The sequence below is a fragment of the Podarcis cretensis genome (genome assembly GCF_951804945.1).
Source record: "Podarcis cretensis genome assembly, chromosome: 1".
In the NCBI taxonomy this organism is placed as follows: domain Eukaryota; kingdom Metazoa; phylum Chordata; class Lepidosauria; order Squamata; family Lacertidae; genus Podarcis; species Podarcis cretensis.
In genome coordinates, this window is record NC_137170.1 from 37,079,839 (window position 1) to 37,103,119 (window position 23,281).

At 42.3% G+C, this 23,281-nt stretch overlaps 1 protein-coding gene across 1 annotated transcript in view; it reads right to left on the bottom strand.

Annotated features, from left to right (window-relative positions):
• Window positions 1-22,936, bottom strand: part of COCH (cochlin) — a 36,415-nt gene extending 13,479 nt beyond the window's left edge. Inside the window, exons 1-5 of the mRNA XM_079954604.1 lie at window positions 22,286-22,936; window positions 22,044-22,076; window positions 21,804-21,848; window positions 14,562-14,718; window positions 813-946 (exon numbers count right to left, since the gene is read on the bottom strand). Coding sequence (XP_079810730.1) covers window positions 813-946; window positions 14,562-14,718; window positions 21,804-21,848; window positions 22,044-22,076; window positions 22,286-22,913 — 997 coding nt within the window. The 5' untranslated portion in view covers window positions 22,914-22,936. The remainder of the gene's footprint in view (window positions 1-812; window positions 947-14,561; window positions 14,719-21,803; window positions 21,849-22,043; window positions 22,077-22,285) is intronic.
• Between the last annotated feature and the right edge of the window lie 345 nt (window positions 22,937-23,281).

Genomic DNA, 23,281 nt, shown 5'->3' on the forward strand with positions numbered 1-23,281 from the left:
TTTTTACTTTGTTTTTATATTGATGATTATTTGATGTAAGTCATTATTGATGGAAGCCAATAATGTTAACTAATATATATAAAGAGAGAGAGAGAGAAAGGGAGAAACAAGTGACTGACAAGAACAGAATGTTAATTTACTTAAAATATTTCAACTTCTAGTTTCATCAGAAACATGGCTGGACTGCAAACAGGGCACCAGTTTCTCAGTTTACAGTCTGGTGACTCTGTAAACTAAGTATTATCTTTTCAATGTCCCATGAGCAAATATAATAAGCCCAAAGCCCCGAGACTGAGAATGACCATGCAGAGTGCAGCATCTCAAATAAAGATCAGGAACCAAATGTAAATGAGTGCATTTATGAAGATCTCTCACATCCTACGGCCTATTGAGTAGAACTTACTGCTTTGGTAGTTCTGAAGTAATTATTCATGTTATGCGTTGCATAACTGTCCAGGAATAATATGTACATTATTCCTGGCATCAGTTTTTTCAAGCCAAAGCAAAAGCCAATGTTTTGACAGTTGCATATGCTTCACATATTTTTCACGGCAGCCTAAAATATTTAGGAGGCTCCCTGGAGGAAAAACCTTGACTCAACAAGGCATCATTTGATGCCTGCTGATTTTGTACATTAGGTTTGTCTAAAATTCTTTATCACATCACACAAGAGGAGCAGCACGGTGGTTTGCTACTCTTAAAAATAGAAAATCAAACCAACAGAAATAATAATAATGAGCCAGCCAGTTTCTTCCATGCTGATACTTTCCAAACTCACTTGGCAAAATAATAACACTTGAACATGCACTTACTGGAAACTGAGAACGATGATGACCATCTAGCGAGTGCTTGAGACTGGATTCCATTGGCATAGATTGCAAGGTAGTTCTCTTGCCCTGGCAATATTTGCACTCTGACAGGCCCACCTTTACTGGTGATCACCCCTCTGTACCAAAATAAGATTTTCAGATACACATTCGTATAACTACATGCAACCAAGACCATTTCACACTGTGGAGAAGACTTGTCTAACTATGAGCCTGATCAATTTTGCAAGATGACTGCAATGCCTTCTTGCAGGGGCTAGTTCCAATCACTAAGATTAAGAGGGAAATAAATAAATAAATAAATAAAGTTTATGTATTTTCAGGTCAGCTTGAAACATAGTGACTAAGAAGCAAACTCAACTCGGTGCAATGCAATGTGCTTCCTAGGAAACATTTCGGATTTACTGAACAGTTGCTTTCGGCTACAATACTATACACACTTACCTGGGAGCAAGTTCAGTAGAACTCAGACATCTTATCAATACATTTAGTATAAATGCAGCAAAATGTGTGATGTGTCCCCAAGACTGATTTGAGAAGTAACTGCTCTCCTTAGCTTAGCTGATAAACTTTTGAGGTTTGTAACAGCTTTAGTTGGATACATAACTTGCAGCACTCCTTAATGGCCTGCTCCCAAGTGGTGTGGCTTCTTTGTGTGTAAGCAGAATTTTGGATAACCCAAGTCTTTAAAAGGCCAATAACTTTTAAGTAGAGCCTGTAAGCATATTTGAAACTGGTACGATTGACGCTGGATGGGTGCAATATGAGCTGATCACTTTGCTTCCACACACATCTTTTCGGCAACAATATGGACAAATGATAGTTTCTAACCCACAGTTTCCTTTCCCACAATAGTCCAATGCATGAGCAACTGAGGCCATGTCCACTTTTTTCCAGCCACCAAACACAACTGGTGAGAAATAAAACGGGACTGTGGCTGCAGAGACGTAATCCAAGCTATTCTACTTTGTAATGCTAACTTTCAAAATCTTCCATCTTTTCTGCCAAAAATAGATGATAAAATGGCTATCTGAAAGGGGATTTCTGTTTCAAATATTTATAAATCAACTTGGTAGGACAGCAATAAATAATTCTTGACTACACATCCTTCATACTTCTTAAGTGACTGGTGGCATTTACTCAGCATGCTAGTTCACAAGAGCTAACTATCAATGTCAAATGAAATCCTCCTCCACTCATGAATGTCCTATTACTGTAGTACAAAACTAATATAAATAATGTTTGTTTGGAGCAGTTACAGTTAGAGGAAAATAAAAGTTAGAATGGAGGATAGTAAAACAGCAGAAGGAAGAGTAAGAGTGAAATATGAAAATCACCCTTATATAATCATTCAGGAAAATAGTAAATAGATTTGAATTCCTGATACAGCCACTATTAGGGAACGTTTCTATAGTTCCTAGGAGGGCATCCTAGAGGCTGTAGGATGTCTCTCCAAGGGTGGAGAGGGAAGTCCAACCTCAGAGCGGAGATCCAACCTCTAAAGGCCTCTACTAGCCACTGCAGAAACCTCTGCAGCCTTTAACTTGCTAATCCTGTATTAGAGCTCCAATATTGGTAGCAGCAAAACAGGGGTGAGCCAGGAGAGATGAGGGTAGACTATGGAAAGACTTGAATCCAAAGCTTTCCCGTTGCCCCAACACCATCTTTCATTTTTTTAAAAAATATATTTATTTATTTTCCAAAGAACAAAAAAACATCAAAGTAACACGTAATAACAAAAACAACAGATACAAAATAAGAATTTTTTTTAAAAAAACTCCAGTTTTCAGAACTCACACTTACAAAAGCTTACTTTCTTGACCTCCTCACACCTCCCTTTTTTGTGTTCCTCTTTGTCCAATCAGATTCAGCAAATCCTTACCCTCCTTCGAAACTCATTTCTAATTATTGTAATCACTTCTATTATGTCTCCAATCTTTCCTCCTAATAGTTAAACACCTTTAACATATTATTTACTTTGACATAATATAACCTTGTTTTTCCACCCTTTTTCTATTACATTTTTTGCATATTTTTTAACACTGTATCACTGATGCCACATTAATTCATATCCAACATCATTTAACATTCATACACTTTACAGTGTTTCTGCAGATAGTTCTTAAACTTCTTCCAGTCCTCTTCCACCGCTTCTTCTCCCAGGTCACGGATTCTGCCAGTCATTTCTGCCAATTCCATGTAGTCTATTACTTGCATCTGCCATTCTTCCAGGGTGGGCAAATCTTGTGTCTTCCAGTGCTTTGCAATGAGAATTCTTGCTGCTGTTGTCGCATACATAAAAAACGTTCTATCTTTCTTTAACACCAATTGGCCAACTATGCCCAAGAGAAAGGCCTCTGGTTTCTTAGGGAAGGTATATTTAAATACCTCTTTCAGTTCATTATATATCATCTACCAGAAAGCCTTAATCTTCGGGCACGTCCACCAAAGGTGAAAGAATGTACCCTCAGTTTCTTTACATTTCCAACACTTGTTATCAGGCAGGTGATAAATTTTAGCGAGCTTGACTGGGGTCATGTACCACCTATAAATCATTTTCATAATATTTTCTCTTAAGGCATTACATGCCGTAAATTTCATGCCGGTGGTCCACAACTTTTCCCAGTCAGCAAACATAATGTTATGACCAATGTCCTGTGCCCATTTAATCATAGCTGATTTAACTGTTTCATCCTGAGTATTCCATTTCAACAGCAAGTTGTACATTATTGAAAGAATGTTAGTTTTAGGTTCTAACAATTCTGTCTCCAGTTTTGATTTTTCCACCTGAAAGCCCAGCTTTCTATCCGCATTATAGGCCTCTCTTATTTGATAATAATGAAGCCAATCTCGCACTTTGTCTTTTAGTTTCTCAAAACTCTGCAATTTCAATTTATCTCCTTCTTGTTCTAATATCTCCCAATATTTAGGCCATTTAGCCTCCATATTGAGTCTTTTCAAGGCCTTTGCCTCCATGGGGGATGTCAGGGAACTGCCATCGGAGCTTAAGGTGGTGGAGAGGCTCTCGGAGGCTGGGAGACCCTCTGATGCTGAGGAGGGAACCAGCAGGGGGAGAGGGAGAGCTTCCGCGGAAGCAGGAGGGGAGGCGAAGGAGACAGAGTCGGAGGTGAGGCTCAGAGACGCTTCCAGCGAGACCAGTGGGGAGAGCTCAGGACCTCCCCTTGGAACGCCTACTCTGCGCAGAAAGCTGTCACGTAGGGAATCAAGGAGGAGACTTTCTGTCAAAGAACTTTTATGCTGGAAGAAATTCAGGAAACGCCCACTGACGGATTCTGCCAGCGATTAAGGCAGCCATGCACTGATGGCTGCGCGGAGAGGGAGAGTTTTAAAACTAACTCCAAAACTGTGAGAGTCTTAGCGCTCACGCACAAGCAGCCCCTTATCCCATTACAGGTGACAACCACCTTGGGATAAGTCTTTATACCTTATCCAGACATTAAATAGTGCTTTCCTGACAATATGGTGCTTAAAAGCTTTATGTGCTTTAACCTTGTCGTACCACAAATATGCATGCCATCCAAAAACATTGTTAAAACCTTCCACCCCCAACACCATCTTTCAAATGGGGTGGAGGTGGTGAGAATATATCAGTCCTGAAACACTGAAAAGAATGGGAGGGAAATCTCAGAATCAGAAAACAAACAAGAATCCCAACCAATGAAAAACAAAGAAAAGGAAAAGGAAAAACTAATCTCTGACCTCCCTTCCATCCTGCTTCCATGCTCTCAGCAGGACTTTGAATATTTTGGATTTTCTGCCTTCAGTTCTCCCCTGTTCCGTTAGTAGGATTGCTCCTGTTCACATAAGTTACCTGTAGTTCAACCACATGTTGCTACTAATGTGGGGAACATAAACATTTAACCATCATATTAATTTAGATCAAAGGATGAAAAACCCACCACATGGAAAATTCAGCCTACACAACTTTTATCAGCATTCCCCGGAAATGAAGGATTATGTTTTATAGCTACAAACACACTTACATTCAATTAATTTAATCTGTTGGAACAGTAATACTACTTTGATGTTCCAGCAAAATTATAGATTATGCGTTAAATTCTTGTTTAACACCACAGCTATTTTGGCTTGCTGTCGTTGAATAAGTGTGATCTTTGAGATAACAAACATGTAAAATAGTCACCATAACATAGTGGCTAAGCAATTCGGATATAAATCAGGAAGTGCCTGGGCCAAATATAAACTATTATGAAGTCAATAAATTGACTTAGGCAAGCCACTCCCATAGTTTCAAATCCCCTCCCCATGCACACAATGGAGAATTTCTCTATGAACATCTATGATTTTTCCACCCTCTTCTTCTTTTTTAACATGTATTCGTACCAATCAAAGCTGCTTGCTAATGGGCGGTCTAGTAAAAATGACGAGCAGATCACACCCACTGAAATTATTGTGGCCTACCTTAAAGTAACAGAATTAGGATTGGCAAATTATCTCCTTGGAGGTCAGTGGAACTGTATGGGTTTAAATCTAACTATATTGGCTTACTTGGCTTACAAGCTTTTCCGTCATCACTAGAATGTTGTACTTTATATACTGTGGGCAACATAGGATGGACTTATCATTATGTGATGTAAACACACTACATCTCTGCTTCTTTTAGCACCGAGGGGCCCTTTTGGAACATCTTTTGGATTTGCCTCAAAGAACATCAAATAACTTCCCTCCAATAAACATTGGTTTTGTTGTCACCCTGTCATTCCACTATTTGTGCCCTGGGCTTGTTGCCACCCAGCACGTCAACATCCATTTGAATTACCCTGGTAATTTTCCAGCACTCTGTTCACTTTGCCAGTTACCTAATGGTTACCACATTTCCTGTAAGTGCCCCAGTTGTTTGACAGGAACAGCCTGGAGATGTCACTCTGTTTCTTTAAACCCTGCTAATAACTATTACATGGGACGCGGGTGGCGCTGTGGGTTAAACCACAGAGCCTAGGGCTTGCCGATCAGAAGGTCGGCAGTTCGAATCCTTGCGACGGGGTGAACTCCCGTTGCTCGGTCCCTGCTCCTGCCAACCTAGCAGTTCGAAAGCATGAAGTGAAAGTAGATAAATAGGTACCGCTCTGGCGGGAAGGTAAACGCCGTTTCTGTGCGCTGCTCTGGTTCGCCAGAAGCGGCTGTCATGCTGGCAACATGACCCGGAAGCTGTACGCTGGCTCCCTCGGCCAATAAAGTGAGATGAGCGCCGCAACCCCAGAGTCATCCGCGACTAATGGTCCCTTTACCTTAGTAACTATTACACACTGCTAATAACAATATTATTTTATGATCCTGCAGATCACATTCTACAGGTATGGCTCTGAAAGGTATGACATACTGAATGGAGAAATACAGAGAAAGCCTTAGGGAAAAGGAACAAAGCATCACTGCCCTTTCAGGACTCTAAAGTTGCATACATACAACATTTTAATCTTGAGTCAATGGAGAACGAGCACTTGTTTTTTCTATATAGTCCACACACAATCTAGATCTATTGCATATTTCTTACCCCAGACAAGTGCTTACTGAGAAACTGGTTTCATTCTACAACAAAGGTTTGTTGCAGATTGATTTTGCACTACCCCGCAGTGTGTCCATTTGAAAACAATTGCCCTAGCAATGGAAGGTGTATTCGCACCTCCCTAATGACATTATGGATGGGCACTTCTTCATTCACCTGGTGCATGTGCAGGGAGCATACTCTCCAACATTTCTCCAATGAAAATAGGGATGTCCTAAATAATAATCATAATCATAATAATAATCATAATAATTCCACCATTTATACCCCCTCCCATTCGACTGGGTTGCCCCAGCCACTCTGGGCAGCTTCCAACTTGTGTAAAAACATAATAAAACATTAAAAAATATATACAGGGATCCCCAAGCTATACAGGGATGCCTTCAAATAGCTTGGGGATCAGATAACTCCATACCCTCCAACATTTCTCCAATGAAAATAGGGACGTCCTAAGGAAAAGTGGGACATTTCAAGATCAAATCAGAAACTGGGACGGCTTCTGTGAATCTGGGACTGTCCCTGGAAAATAAGGACACTTGGAGGTTCTGAGGGAAGAAATGGCATGGATAACGTAATCAAAGGGAGGGTTTTAGAATGCATATCAAGTAACCACACCCACCCTTGTGGAAGGCAGTATTTAGAATCATTTTAGATGATTACAGAATGAGAAAAGCTGGATTTTTAATGCTACAAACGGGTTAGTAGGTATGCAGCCTGGGATATTATTTTCTTGTCTTCGGTGAGCATAAGTGAGTATAAATATACAGTGGTGCCCCGCAAGACGAATGCCTCGCAAGACGGAAAACCCGCTAGACGAAAGGGTTTTCCGTTTTGGAGGTGCTTCACAAAACGAATTTCCTATGGGCTTGCTTCGCAAGACGAAAATGTCTTGCGAGTTCCTGCGGGTTTCCCCCCCCTTTCCCCCCCTTTTTCTAAGCCGCTTAACAGCTGATCCGCTAAGCCGCTTAACAGCTGATCCGCTAAGCCGCTTAACAGCTGATCCGCTAAGCCGCTTAACAGCTGATCCGCTAAGCCGCTTATCAGCTGATCTGCTAAGCCGCTAATCAGCTGATCCGCTAAGCCCTAAGCCTCTAATAACGCTAATCCACTAATGGGCTTGCTTCGCAAGACGAAAAAACCGCAAGACGTAGAGACTCGCGGAACGGATTCTTTTCGTCTTGCGAGGCACCACTGTATATAAAAAAATTCATGTGCATGCACACTTTCTAAGCTTACACCAAGAACAAACTTAGTTGGGCTCTAAGGTGCTACTAGACAATTTTTTAATTTTTAAAAATATTTCAACTGTGTCAGACCAACACGGCTACCTACCTGAATCTAGAACCATAAGTGAGTAGCTACCAATGGCCTTTTCCTATTTTATGAGCAAATAATACTTCAGGACAATTGTTCTGGCTACTTTTTTTTTTTACTGGACTAGCATCTGATGGTGAAAGGCTATGAATTATTTTGAGTTTTACAGAGCAGTGCAACAGAAACAACACTTTTCTTTAAATTCCGGCCCCTGTATCATTCTGATGTAGGTCTAATAAGAACTGAGAGGAGCAAAACATTTGTGTGGCACGTGTTCATCTTACCACCGAGTGGCCACAATGAGCCTTCATCTAGGTTTTTATCTAGGGCAGCCTTCCTCAGTTACGTTATTGGACTAATAAACACTGCTCTCATTTCCCCCTCTAGTTCTACTTCTTAGCTTAGCTAGAACAGTTCCCTTCTCTGTCTTTGTCACTTTCCATTAACATTTTATCTTGGCATTTATAAGCTATTACACATCCTCCACCATCACCAGTCAGCATAGCCAATGGTCAGGAATAGCAGTGGTTGTGGTCCAACAATGCCTGGAGACTTAAGGTTGGGGAAATCTGATGTAGGGCATGACTAAAGACTAAAGATCCTACTATATATTTTTTAAAAAAAATTAAGGAGGCAGCCGATTCAGAGTTAAGCATGGGAAAGCACAGCTGATATAAATGTGGACTTTAAGTCTCTGCCACTAAAATCAATAGCACTTTAAAGTGTTTCAGCTTGATACAGATGGTGCCTTAAGTTCTGGCCAGTATACATAACCCTATCACATCTGCATTCTTAGCATAGATTTCATTTTAAAGCCGATTTCTAACATCTGTGGAAGGACTTATGCTTAAGCACAATAGTAGAAGGAAAACAAAAATAAATTATCTAGGTCTTCCACTGAAGAAAACAATTTTCAGATATCTTCATGGACTAAAGTCCACTTCATTGGATGTATGAGATATTATCCCAAGTGGACTGAAGTCCAAAACAATTTATTGCATAAGACATTGGCTAAGACTCACCTTGGTTGTTTTTGCTGCAGTGGACTTACACAGCTCCCCCTCTGGAAATCAGAATTCACCTAACTGTTGCTAGGCTTTGAGCTATATGCGCACAGATGAGATGGTGCCAACTAGTCCCTGTTCTCTTGAATGGGCTTAATGCTGTCAAAGTAATATAATGATCAGCTCAGCATAATTGTCCAGGGAGGACAAAAGGATGCCAGAACAATGTCCATACAAGTTGACAGAGATGATGTTACCATGCAAAGACAGGAAAAAACATGTCAAAGTGAAGGAGAATTGTTATTAGTCTTTAACTACAATGTTCCACTGTGATGGAGATAAAAAATAAAAAAGAGAAGAGTTGAGGTGCTGTCCTTACAAGAACTGCACATGCATTACTCAGTCCAGAAATCCAAAGGAAAATGTCTCATCTGAGATCCAAATGGCACACCATGATGCTATTACTTTGCTTTCTGACAATACAGATGGGGAAACCACATGTGCATTAAATGGAAAGCGAAATGCAGACCTCCTGGGTCTAAGCAGAAAACCCAAAATATGGCAATTAAATATATGAAAACATTTTGCATGCAATTAACTACAATGCTATTCTCTGTGGTTAATGACTGGAATGCAAAATAATAAATCTATTGGAATCTAGGGTCAGGGAAGACAGAATATCAGATAAATATTGTTCTCGTTCTTTTCTCTCCCTTTTTCTCCTTAACTTGAGGTGGCTGAAATCAGTTCCTCTTGTCATCTTCACCATTTGCCATTTCTATCTTGTTTTGACCTTTGAAGTATTATATACTTTTTCATACTGCCATTGGCTGTGATACAGTAATACAATGTGAATGCCTGCAAGAAATAGCACTGGTACAACTGTTTGCAGACACTTTCTCTTGCCTTATGTATCATGCCAAACTTTCAAACTGAGTTTGGGACTTAAGGAGTTTGGTGTAAAAAGCTACTAAAGGAAGCAAATACAGTGCCAGTCCTCACAACCAACTTGTAGAATTGTAAATTTTGGTTGAGTGGATGCTAGTACTGAGAACATGCCAATGGCATCACATTACTCTTTGTGTGGACAGGTGGGGTCCCCCAAACCCTGGGCAGCCCCTGTGTGGAATAATGAATCAAGACAACGTGCTATGGGATTAAAATTGGCCACAACTTTATTATGTTTCAGATGTGGGTAGATCTTGGCTCAGGCACTGGACATTTATCCCTCCCAGTCCCCAGGCGGGGATGTGGGGAACATCAGGGTTATCCAGAGTGTGGGGGATGGGCTGGCTCTGGAGAACATATGTTCAAGCAGAGAGAGCCCGTCCCTGTTAAGCCGCTGTCGCAGGGGAGAGCAATAACAACCTCTAGGCGTACGGTCAAAGCCTCCTGGTATTGCCACCACAAAGAGAAGGGGAGCGTGGGTCACTGCTACACGCCCACCCCCATTTAGGGAAGATAGACAAGTAAGATCCTCCCCCTATTGTGTGGGCAGGGTGGTCCCTCCCCCTACCTGGCCTGATCACCTTGGCAATGCCTCCCCAGGCGGGACTGGGGAACTGGCTGAGGTAGGCGGAGACCTCCAGGTATCCCACCTGGGGAAGGCGAATTCAAGCCTGTGCTAATGGTGTCGCATAGGGTCCCGGGGGCTGCCCGTGCCCACACAAAGGTCACCCCCATTTAATGTGGGGAGCGGTCATTCCTAGAACATGCCCAATTCTCAAATCACATTTCCCACATTGCCCAATCAACTTTTGGTAGCTTTCCAATGGTGCAGGAAGTGTGAGCTGGTTGGAAGCGAAGCAAGTGCTGATGCAAATTGTACAACCTTCTTGAATGAGCACCTAGAGCCACACACCTATCCAATATTCCAGTTATGCAGGGGTGGGAACCCTTTTCAGTCTGAGGGCCATATGCTTTAGTGGGCAGCCTTCTGAGGGCCACATACCCCCAGAGTCAAAAAGTGAGTGGGGTGACAGATGTGACTCTTAACTTTGTACAGCAGACTACATTACAGCCACTCAGAAGCCAGGGGTTTCTACTCTGTGCTCCCCCATTATCAATCTCTCCACCCAGGCAAGCAACCAGAGTTGTCACAGTTCAAGGACACATTCCAGCCAGGCTAAAGTATACCTGAAGGAGAGTCTCCACCCCCATCGTTCTGCCCAGACACTGAGTTCCAGCATTGAGGGCCTTCTGGTGGTTCCCTCACTGCGATAAGTGAAGCTACAGGGAACCAGGCAGAGGGCCTTCTCGGTGGTGGTGCCTGCCCTATGGAATGCCCTCCCACTAGATGTCAAAGAAATAAACAACTGACTTTTAGAAGACATCTGAATGCAGCCCTGTTTAGGGAAGCTTTTAATATTTGATGAATTATTGTATTTTAATATTTTGCTGGAAGCTGCCCAGAGTGGCTGGAGAAACACAGCCATTTGGGCAGGGTTTAAATAAATTATTATTATTATTATTATTATTATTATTGGTTGGTGAGGCATGTGGCCTAGGGAGAGGTTATGTGGCCTGGGAAATAGGCATTCCTTTTGAATATATGAATATATGAAGACCCCAGGGAGGGGTCTTGATCAATCCTGCTACTTTTAATGGCTAGGAACTGTAGCTGGAACTTGCTGTATGGACTCTGCCATTGATTTGTAGCTCCACACACCTAGCCTTGCTTCCATATTATTATGCTATGTCAGAAGACTCAGAGGGTTGGTAGATAAAATACACTTTAGTAATGCCCCCCCTCAATTAAACAAAAGGATTTCTCCCTAAAATATAATGCAATTAGATTTAGTGTCTGTCTCTTTAAAGAGCAACAAAACCACAGTTCTTCTCTTGGTCATACGCCTGATAGATTCTTTTCTAGGAATGTATGATAAGATGATGTAGTGAGTGTTTTAGTCTTTTTGGAAAGTTTTAAATCTTTGGAATTTACAACTAAGATGTGCATCATTGGAAATGATTTATTTCTATTGTGCAAAGAGGGAGCTGGCTTCCTAGCTCCATAAGCATAGCCCCTTTTGTGGCTTTTCAGGCCACGTAAGGGCAGCATAAGTGCCGAAACTTGTCTGGGTTAATTCATTTTTCTGTATGAAAAATATGTGTCTGTAGATAACCCTCAGGAAATTATAGAGTCAAGAATGCTGCCCTCTAGGGATGGGAAGAGAGAAAAATCCTGTCATGGCAGCTAATTCTTATAAGCTAGGAAGGATTTAACAGGCCAAATTGCAGAAAACCTGAAAATGGGAGAATAGCCCAGAAGCCTATTATGGATACAAAACAGTCCCATGATAACATGGAAAAGTATCACATGGCAGCTTGGAATTATGCTATGAGTATGGGTAGGGGTAGGCAAACTAAGGCCTGGGGGCTGGATGCAGCCTAATCACCTTCTCAGTCTGGCCTGCAGATGGTCCAGGAATCAGTGTGTTTTTACATGAGTAGAATGTGCCTTTTATTTAAAATGAATCTCTGGGTTATTTGTGGGGCCTGCCTGGTGTTTTTACATGGGTAGAATGTGTGCTTTTATTTAAAATGCATCTCTGGGTTATTTGTGGGACACAGGAATTCGTTCATTTTTTTTTCTAAATATAGTCCGGCCCACCACATGGTGGGTGGGCCGGCCCACAGCTGAAAAAGGTTGCTAACCCCTGAATATGGGGATAGGGGACAGGGAAGAACGTTTGTTTGTTTGTTTAATAGAATGGGGGTAATGGGGGTAATGAACCTGTGATCCAGATGCTGTTGGATTTCAATTCCCAACTGCCCTAGACCAGGCTTCCTCAACCTCAGCCCTCCAGATGTTTTGAGACTACAATCCCCTTCATCCCTGACCACTGGTCCTGCTAGCCAGGGATCATGGGAGTTGTAGGCCAAAAACATCTGGAGGGCTGAAGTTGAGGAAGCCTGCCCTAGACAGTTTGGCCCATGATAGGAGTTGTTGTCCAACAACATCCAGAAAGTTACAGACTCCCATCCCTGATTTAGAATCTATCTGGGCTAATGACTGGTAATAGCAAGAAGTTAATGGTTTCTCTGAAGAAAAGAACTGCTAGTTAAGTGCAAGGAAGATAGTCAAGGTCTTTTCACTGATAGCCAAAGTAGTTACTGCTGAAGGTCTGTTCTCCTGCTGGCTAAGGAAACATGAGCTGCTGAAATGCATCTGCAGGGTCTCAACACTGGAAGCTTTTCAGTAAAGTACATGCTTTTTTGTAAAGCACATGCATGTTTATCTGCTTACGGTAAATCAATAGAGGAGAATCACATCTGGAATCACTTCTGGCTGGAGGACTGGATCTAGAAATGGCCAACTCTTCATGAGCCACTTTGACAAGTGAGTGGGGCTACTCACCTGTCAATCTCCTGATATGATATGACATCAGATGATTGAAACTTCAAACTGCCACCATAAAGAAAAAAAATTGGGTGCACACTCTTAGCGTTTCAGTTATTTGCCAGCTTTAACTTTCTCACGTCTGATGTTATATGATGTCAGGTGTAGGAAAGGTGGGCAAGGTTCACCCAATAGGGCTGTGGGGGCCAATCTCAGCGTCCTGACATGTCTAATCAGACCTGCAGGTCAGAGGTTCTCTACCACTGGCTTATACATTTCCTCTGCTCTTAATTTTTTCAGTTCCACCCTGCTCCAAAAAGAGGATTTGCCCAAAGTCTGTTCAGTTAGCAATGTGCAAATCCCACTTCTGCTCCAAACCAGAACGTTGGGTTGCCCATGAGCCCAATCGGGGAAAAATATTATTCCTGTGTCATTATTGGGATAATATATTCCAGCTGAAATAGCTTAAAAGAGACATGAAGAAATAAGGTGCAGAGATCAGATGAAAGGGGTATATCCCTCCCTAACACCTTGACTGTGTTATACATGCACACATCCGCACACAGAGAGAGGAAGGAGCTTAATTATTATTGTTATTGTGTTCATAAATCGCAATGCACACAAACGTATCTATTTCTGTAATGTGCCAGGGCTGAGCACTATCCCAGAAAACAAGTTCCAGGACTGAACACTGGCTCCAATCATGGCCTGCTGCACAGGCAAAAAAGATGGAAGTTTCTCTTTTGCAAACATATTTTTTATTCTACTGAGTTGCGCAAAACATCTTGAAGCACCTCTTGAGAATAGCAGTAACATGCATCCAAAGCAAAGAATGCCTTGCTATTGGCATCCACTCATTAGCGGACATTATTCCACAGACTATTTGTACATGGCTAGAAGACAATGCATTATGCCAGGTTCCAAACTCATTAAAAACCTTTCACCATCGCTCTTGAGCAGCACCATTTCCAAAAGACTACTGCTCAAGAGAAACCAGTTTACGAATACTCAAAGGCGGAACCTGGCACATAACTTTTTGAGACACTTTCTATTGCCACCATCCCTGCCATGAGAAGCCTAGGGAGGCTGCATTTGGACATAGCTGGAAAATGACTGCATGTACTCTCCAAAAACAGTTTCACTTGGGCAGAGCTATCAAACTTCATGTGAGATTATTTTTAAAGTATGAGAAAAGCTAGAGGTTAGAAACATCTATTTCTTATAGTTAAATCCTTCACTTCTTCCATGATGGAGTGCCATGCACAGGTTCCCAAGCGGCTTCTATCGCTCACTTCCAGGCCTGACCACAGTTGACATGTCATGTGCTTGCAGACTATGTCCTGAAATAGAACTATGTAGGCTACATAGCCAACAACCAACACCATTTTTAATTGATTTTAAAGTTGTGTTTTTATAATGTTATAGCCCACCCTGAGGCCTTATGGTGAAGGGTGAGTAAGAAATGTGATTAGTAACAACAACAGCATGGGAAACTGACCCCTAATTTTCACTGAACTGTTGATAATCAGGCTTACCTGTGAACGGCAGCTCCACAAACGCTGGAAAGGGAGGCATACGCAACATTCCCATAGACTTGGAATTGCCATATAGGACAGTCCGATGGGCAGAGGACATCTATATTATTTTTTCTGAGATCCAGTCCTCTGGTAAAGCATGAGACAGCTGACAGGACTGCAGAGGAAAATAAACAGGTGGCATATAAAACATAAAAGCCTAACAGAAAAACCAGTATTCAATTGCAGCGCAGCCAGTCTACCTCTTTGAATACTTCATTAAGTGTAAATTCATATATCTTATTTACTTACGGCATTTGTACCTCACCCTTTAGCCAAAATGCTCTCAAGAGTGGCTTACAAAAATCATTTCTAAGGCAGCCCCTGCCCTCAGGCTTGAAATCTAAAAAGACATGACACACAAGGAAAAAGGAGTGGGAGGGAGGAGGGTAAAGCAAGCTCAGGAACAAGTCCTTAAAGTGTCAGTTCTCAAAGTTATGGCTGATGTCAGTGGCAGTTTTGAAGTACTCTTCACCCCCACATCATATCCAAGAGCATGGCAATGTTTAAGCAGATGGAGGATAAGGCGACTCCTGCCACACAGTTCTTTCCTCAGACAGCTGACTTGAGAGCAGCTTAAATGTGACAGCAACATATTGTCTAATAGGCCACATTTGCATCATCAGAGCACTGACAGTACAGTTCTTTTGTTTCATCATCCCCAATTCCTTACCGCTTAGCAATTATTTGCCTCCTTTGAATTTGAAAACAGAGCATTAGTTTTTGTGTGTGTGTCACTGGACACATTAGGTATTGATGAATTTTACCTACCTCAAATTACTGTTTTCAGGACTAGTTTGCATTCACAAGTCAGAACACTGAAGTGCAATGCAATATAACACTTATTGTTGTTCACCTAGCCTGCCCTTGCAATGAGAAGCCAGGGTGTTCTCTTTGATGTTAATTTGTCATTTTAACCTCATAGCAGGGCATTAGCAAAATCTTGTATTGGTTTAATCTTCACATAAACCCATGGGTCTTTGGCACTGCTTGCTGCCAGGATTCTCAGTTTGTGACAGGCCTTTGGCAGGATATCCTTTTTATTAGCCATGTGTTTGCAGACTATTGAAAATGTGGCAGGTCAGTTACTTTCCACTGACTCCCTGGAATTCACGTTAGCCCTACTTGCTACGAATAACGTTGGTTCCGTGTGCACTAGTAAGACTCTTCATATTCAAAGATGGGAAATGTATTTGTCTACATGTGTGGACTATCTGTGTTGTTTTGGGTTGTGACATTGGCACCAGGTCACTGCAAAGTGGTGTGACATGTTTTCAATTACTTTGTGGCTTTTGATGTGTCTTGCTAATTGTGTAGTGGCATAACAAATCATCGGGCTGGGTTATAAATGATCTTGCACCAATTTTCCATTCATTCTTCTGTGGTTTAGCAATTCTGTTTCTGTTTTGAATTAATTTCCATAAATTCACATTTGGGAATTTTTAGTTTATGTTAATTATATTAGTACTATAGTGCTATTCTATTTTGTGCAATAATTTGGTGTGGAAATCAGTTTTAGGAGATCAATTTAAAAATCCAAATTACAGGGGTTACATTTTCACAAGCGACTAAAGGAAATCCAGCATTCCATTCCCTTTTGTGCTTTAAAAAAGTTATTCATTGGGTTATTCATTATAAAGTACTGAGAAGTTATCTCATCTCTTTTTATTGCAATCTTCTGCATTTTTACTTAAGTAAGGGATACAAGACTAAATAATTGTAAAATCTACATTCTTCCATACAGCACAGAAACACACCAGTTTAGTATAACTCATTAATAGAATCAAATTTATTTCTGTTTTATTTCCAGTTTTTAAAAAATAAATTACAGTGCAATCTCATAAGTGTGTTTAAAAGTTAACTGTAGAATTGCAGTATTTGTAGGACAATATAAGTTTTCTCTATTGAACCTATAAAAGAAAAAGAAAGTTTTTAAACATGTTTATAGGCTTCATGAAAATTTCTTGTAAGACAATTGTAAATTACCACCTTGATCCACTGAGGTTGGAGGCAATGTAAAAAGATGCAGCTTCTGGGGCTGCATATTTGCATCTAGCTCTTGAGGTTGTATGTGAAGTTCTGAATGGTAATCATATTCACAGTGACCTTTACATATGATCAACACATAATTTTGATAACACCAAGTAGATGTGCAGCATCTAGAAATGCACAGATGTGTATAGAGCATCACAAAAAAGCCTACTGCTAAATATGCAATTATTGCTGAAAATTATATTTCAAAAGGTATTTGATACAATACTGTAGTTGTGCTATAATTTTCCTGGATATTAAAACCAAAGTTAAAATCAACTTTTTGGTCCTTCATCCAGCCCACAGTAGTCACTATGTTGCAGATAATGGTCAATAAGTTCCATGGCCATTTCATTATTCTCCACCTCACTGATTGATTTATTATGGTTTATTGCTATATTTATAGCCATGGCCAACAACCTGAATGGCTTTAAAAGGGGATTAGGCATCGAAGGACAAGGTTATCAGCGCCTTAGTAACCTGTAGCTTGATGACTATATTACCTCCATAATCTGAGGCAGCATTCCTCTGAATACCAACTGCTGGGGATCATGAATAAAAAGGTAAAGGGATCCCTGACCATTAGGTCCAGTCGTGGCCGACTCTGGGGTTGCGGCGCTTATCTCGCTTTATGGGCAAAGGGAGCCGGTGTACAGCTTCCGGGTCATGTTGCCAGCATGACTAAGCCACTTCTGGCGAACCAGAGCAGCACATGGCAACGCCATTTACCTTCCCACCGGAGCGGTACCTATTTACCTACTTGCACTTTTGACGTGCTTTCTAACTGCTAGGTTGGCAGGAGCTGGGACCAAGCAACAGGAGCTCACCCTGTCACGGGGATTCGAACTGCCGACCTTCTGATCAGCAAGTCCTAGGCTCTGTGGTTTAACCCACAGCGCCACCCAGAGAGACCTATTGCACTCGGGTTCTCCTTGTGGAGATTTTTTTTTTTTTTTTAATGACTACAGTGGTACCTTAGGTTACATACGCTTCAGGTTACATATGCTTCAGGTTACAGACTCCGCTAACCCAGAAATAGTACCTCAGGTTAAGAACTTTGCTTCAGGATGAGAACAGAAATCAGGCTCCGGCAGCGCGGCAGCAGCAGGAGGCCCCATTAGCTAAAGTGGTGCTTCAGGTTAAGAACAATTTCAGGTTAAGTACGGACCTCCGGAATGAATTAAGTACTTAACCTGAGGTACCACTGAAGTTCTAAACCACACTCTCATATAAAATATGACAAGGCAACCTAAAAACAATATAAGTGTAAAAAGAAGCAGCAGAAGCAGAAGTGGCAAAGAATCTCAGGTTTGAAAGGCTTGTTTGAAGAATACAATTATTAAAAGATCCCTGAAATTGAACAGAGTTCCCATAAGCATCTGGCTGGCCATTGTGAGAAGCTGATCAGAATTTTGGACTTGACAGGCCTTTGTGCTAACCAAGCAAGACTCCTCTTATGTTATTATGTAAAATGGCCATATCTCAGACAATAGTGTTCAAGTTATTGCCAGAAATATAAAAATGGCTCAAATTTGCATTATGTTACCTATGTTCCCCTTACACAGCAAAAAAGGAGTATCACAGACAACTGTTACTAACAGATATCCAATGCAGTATACACTTTCCAGATCCTTATAATAAACTCGAATGGGACAAAGGTTCAAAAAGTATATTTTGATTTTAACGTCCAAGGATGTCATGGCACAAACAACAGGTCAAATACCTTTCCAATATAATTTTCAGCTTTATTTAAGATACTACTGCTATTATACGGGACGCAGGTGGCGCTGTGGGTTAAAGCCTCAGCGCCTAGGGCTTGCCGATCGAAAGGTCGGCGGTTCGAATCTCTGCGGCGGGGTGCGCTCCCGCTGCTCGGTCCCAGCGCCTGCCAACCTAGCAGTTCGAAAGCACCTCCGGGTGCAAGTAGATAAATAGGGACCGCTTACCAGCGGGAAGGTAAACGGCGTTTCCGTGTGCGGCTCTGGCTCGCCAGAGCAGCGATGTCACGCTGGCCACGTGACCCGGAAGTGTCTCCGGACAGCGCTGGCCCCTGGCCTCTTAAGTGAGATGGGCGCACAACCCCAGAGTCTGGCAAGACTGGCCCGTACGGGCAGGGGTACCTTTACCTTTACCTTTACTGCTATTATACACAACCTTTTGTTCTTATTTTGACACCTTTGGTCTTTCTTTTCCAATACGTTCTTCCAGAGTTACTACCTCTTTTTTAGACTTCATTCTACTTGTATAAAAGGAAAAACAAAGCATTCTTGAGTTTACATAGCTGCTTTCTCCAGATATCTACAGTACAAGAAACCTTTGTAACAATCTTGCTTAGGTCCTTTATGGGTTTGCCAACTCCTACAACTGATGAGCTTCTCCATTGTCAAAGGTCAAAAATACACCAAAAACCTCACTCACCATTTTGGAAAGAGTTCTGTGTTCTCCTTTCAGTGCTGATGGAGCTTAGAAATACACATGTCTGTTTTCATCTCCATTTCTGTTTAATGATATTAATTAATTCTTCACTGGAAACATGATCCTTAATCAAAAGAATTTTCATTTCTTCAGTATCATCAGATCACCGGATCCATTTATTTTATTTATTGTCTGAATAGTGCCCTTTAACGGAGGTGCGTAGCTTCTTGGGTTCTCCTGTTCTTCTTAGCAGTGATAGTAGAATTCCATTTCTTAGAAATATAATTGTGTGTAACACATTTTCCCTTCGCACGTGTTCCAATAATCTTTGCATTGATTCCAAAATAGTAAGCACCTTTGACCATTATTTATTATTTCTTACAGCCATGAAATATTCAGATGTTCTTAAATGTAAAGTGTATTCAGTTATGCCATTGGATGCTTCTCAGTATCTCACACAATCTACAGCTATTATTCACACTGGAACATTCTAGGTTTTCATCCTGTCGTAAGTCACTTAGAGGCTTTTTTGTGTAAGGTGACAGATAAATAATAAATAATAATTAACTGAAAACATGTATTTATTTGATCAATAGTCTTGCACACTTCATCACTGGTGATAAGGTTCAAGTGAGAATTTACTCAATGCACAACTTCCTCTATCCCTCTCCAGTAACTCTTCCAGAGCTACTGCTGTGTGTTGCTATGACCTAAATAATCCACAAGGAAATCAATCCTATTGTCATCTAGAAAACCAAATTAACAGAGGCTTTAGTGGTAGCCTATAGTGAAGAGAATTATTTTCTGCTTGCCATAAAAATGTCAAAAAAAAAGATTCTACTCCTGCTATTTATACATGGGCAATTTCCATATTAACCTTAGACACAAGTAATATTGCAATTTTTTATCCTGAGAAGTTTTGCGTTGGAAGTGATATTAAACTAAGAGTGCTACAGTAGTCATCTTTAGACTCACAAAGATAACTTTTTCCAAGTCACAAATGCAACACCTGGACCACAATAGTTTTGCCACTTGTTCTGCTCAGGAGAAGAAAAAAGAGCAGTACCAGAGAGTAAAACAACAACAAACAACAAGAAGCAAGGAATGAAACAGGTGCTTTAAAAATGAACATTTATTATGACAAACAAGTCCAACACATAGAATCATAGAATTGTAGAGTTGGAAGGGACCACGAGGGTCATCCAGTCCAACCCCCAACAATGCAGGAATCTTTTCACACAATCTGGGGCTTGAACTCACTACCCTGAGATTAAGCATCTACCAAGTGAGCTACCAAGTGAGCTAGTCACATCTCATTGTTATCAGACAGAAGATTCCAGTGGAAGGAAAACTAACACAGCTGTAAGCATATTTACTCATAAGTCCCACTGAGTTCCATAAGATTTACTCTCCAGTAAGTGTGCGTAGGATTGCAGTTTAAGCAGACCGCAGTAGTCCAAGCAATTGGAGCAACATGTTGAAATGTTTTGGACTTAAGTCTGTTTTCATTTCCCAGAGCACCTGTTTGAGGCCTGCCCTGCCCTTCTAGTTTCTTCACTAGATCTGTGCATGCAGCAGGTTGCGTGCTTTTCTCCTTTCAAATATCCCAGCAAGGAAACTTTTTGAAAATCAGGGAAGTTTCCAAAAGCAGTTTCTGATGCCACAACTATAAGGGCATGGGTGAGGGAGGGGATATCAGGACTCCATAGTTGCTTTTTAAAACTGTTGATAAATACACCTGCTGTTCCATAGGGTATCACAGCCCCATTAGACTCTGACTTTATATAAAAGTGTAAGTATTCATGTTTAGCTTTGAAAAAGATGCAAACGGACAGAGTTTTGCCTTACTCAAAACATTCATTCATACACACACATACACACACTCATATTCATCTATATTCTCTTACAGGATGAAAATATTTGATCATGCATGTTAACAGGGATGGGTGTTAAGCTATCTTTGCCATTTAGCCCTTAAATAAGAATGTACAGTGGTACCTCGGGTTACATACGCTTCAGGTTACATATGCTTCAGGTTACAGACTCCACTAACGCAGAAATAGTACATCGGGTTAAGAACATTACTTCAAGATGAGAACAGAAATCGTGCTCCAGCGGCGTGGCAGCAGCAGGAGGCCCCATTAGCTAAAGTGGTGCTTCAGGTTAAGAACAGTTTCAGGTTAAGAAAGGACCTCTGGAACGAATTAAGTACTTAACCCGAGGTACCACTGTACTTTACCTATCACTAACAGAAGATCAAATTAGGATGAAGAAAAATAAAGCTACAGATTATTGACAGGCATTGACTGATTACATAGCAATTCATCTTTACTGGGTGTAGAACCATGGAATCATAGAATCATAAGAGTAGGAAAGGACCCAAGGGTACATAGCTGCCAAGGTTTCCCTTTTTTAAGAGAAATTCCCTTATTCCGAATAGGATTCCTTGCAAGAAAAGGGAAAAGTTGACAGCTATGCAAGGGTCATCTAGTCCAACCCTCTGCAAAGCAAGAATAGGAGGACACTTAAAAATACATTCCGGATATCCTAATCATGGACTACAGATAGTTTCTTGCAGGGGAAGGAGGTTGTGTGAAGCAACTCTGTCCCTCTCCGCGTGGAACTGGCAAGATCTCCCAAGACACATTTCTGCATGCATCATGTACAGCTTCCGCATGCACCTGTTCATGCACCCCGCGCAGCAAACTTATTTGCAACTGAGAAAGGATTCCCCCCCCCCATTTTTTCTTAACTCACCCGAGCTCTCTTCGGCCTTCGCAGGGCTGGCTAGAAAGACGACACCTGCCATCAAGAGAGGAGAGCGGGGACGTCAAAGGGAATCCCGAGGGGGAAAGCAGGCTAATGCTGAGCAGAGGAGGCACGCGGGCTTGTTGCGAAGAGCCCCACTCCCCCGAGGGGAAATCATGTGCGAAAGCCTCTCTCCGAATCCCCAACCCAACCCAGCTCCGGGATCCAGCACGAGTTAAAAATACCCACCCAGGAAGAGCAGGACCGGAGCCATGGCTGCACCTAGGAAAAAGGAGGAGAAGGCACAGAGTCAGCCCCGACAGGGTTAATCAGAGGAGCTCTTCTTCACGCGCGCGCCCCCTCCCACCTCCCCACACTGGAGGAGACGGAGGGGGAGACCATCTTTTTGGTGAGGGGGGTAGCAGTCGCTCTTGGCTCCTGATTGGCGCCAACGGATAATGGCGACGTGGGGGGAGGCAAAACTATTTTACCTCGGGTTTTCGCGACCGGTGGAATGGTCGCGCCGGGGAAATTGAGAGAGGCGCGAAAAAGAAGAAGAAGAAAGCGCGCCTCTTTGGGCCGCCCCTGCTGAGGCGAAAGGCAGGCAGGCAGGCAGGCGGGCGGGCAGCGAGTGATGCTGGAGGAGAAGCAGCCACGGCCGCATGGAAGTCTGCCTGGACCAGCGCTGCGCGTCGAGGGGACCGCGCGCGCTGGCTTTAAACCCTGCCCAGGCGCATGAGCACTAGTGGGAAGACCTCGGCCGCCTCCTGGGTGGCCTGGGAAGGCGGCTGACCCGCCGGAGTGGGGTGGGGGCGTGGGGAGAGGGAGGGCGCGGAGGAGCCCCGGGTGGGCCGGAGCCCTTGGCAGCTGGCGTTTCTGAAGAGGCGGCAGCTGCCGCGCGCGGGAAGCGCCTGAGAAGCCGGCAGGTGCGCTCTCGGGCTCCACTCGTTTCCCGCGCGCGCTGCTCGGGAAACTCGGGGCGCCTCGCCTGGCATTTATTTCTCCTCTGCCCAGCTCTGAAGCAAAGCAGAGCCCCCAACATTTGTTTTCGCGGGGCCAGGGGTCGTTTGGAGGCCTTAAACCCAGCCAGCCTTTCCCGAGGCGGTGGCGCCTTACCATGTGCCTGGCACGCGGGAGAGCGAGGGATGGCGTCAGTGCCGGACTTACGTATAAGCTAAACAAGCTACAGCTTAGGGCCCCACTCTCTTGGGGGGCCCCCAAAAAATTTAAAGGGAAAAAACACCTTTACATTTCGAAAATATAAGATAAAAAACAAATAAAATGAAACTTACATACAGCAGCAGTGTTTTGTGTTGTGTAGGCTCCTATTTGTTATGTGCAAATGGCTTTAGATACCTATTAGGTCCATAAATTACCATATAGCATATATTCAACACAAGAAACAGCGACAATTTGTTGTTGACCAAGGACAGCTGGACATATAAAGGGCCTCATTACCTTCAGTAGCTTAGGGCCTCCTCCAACCC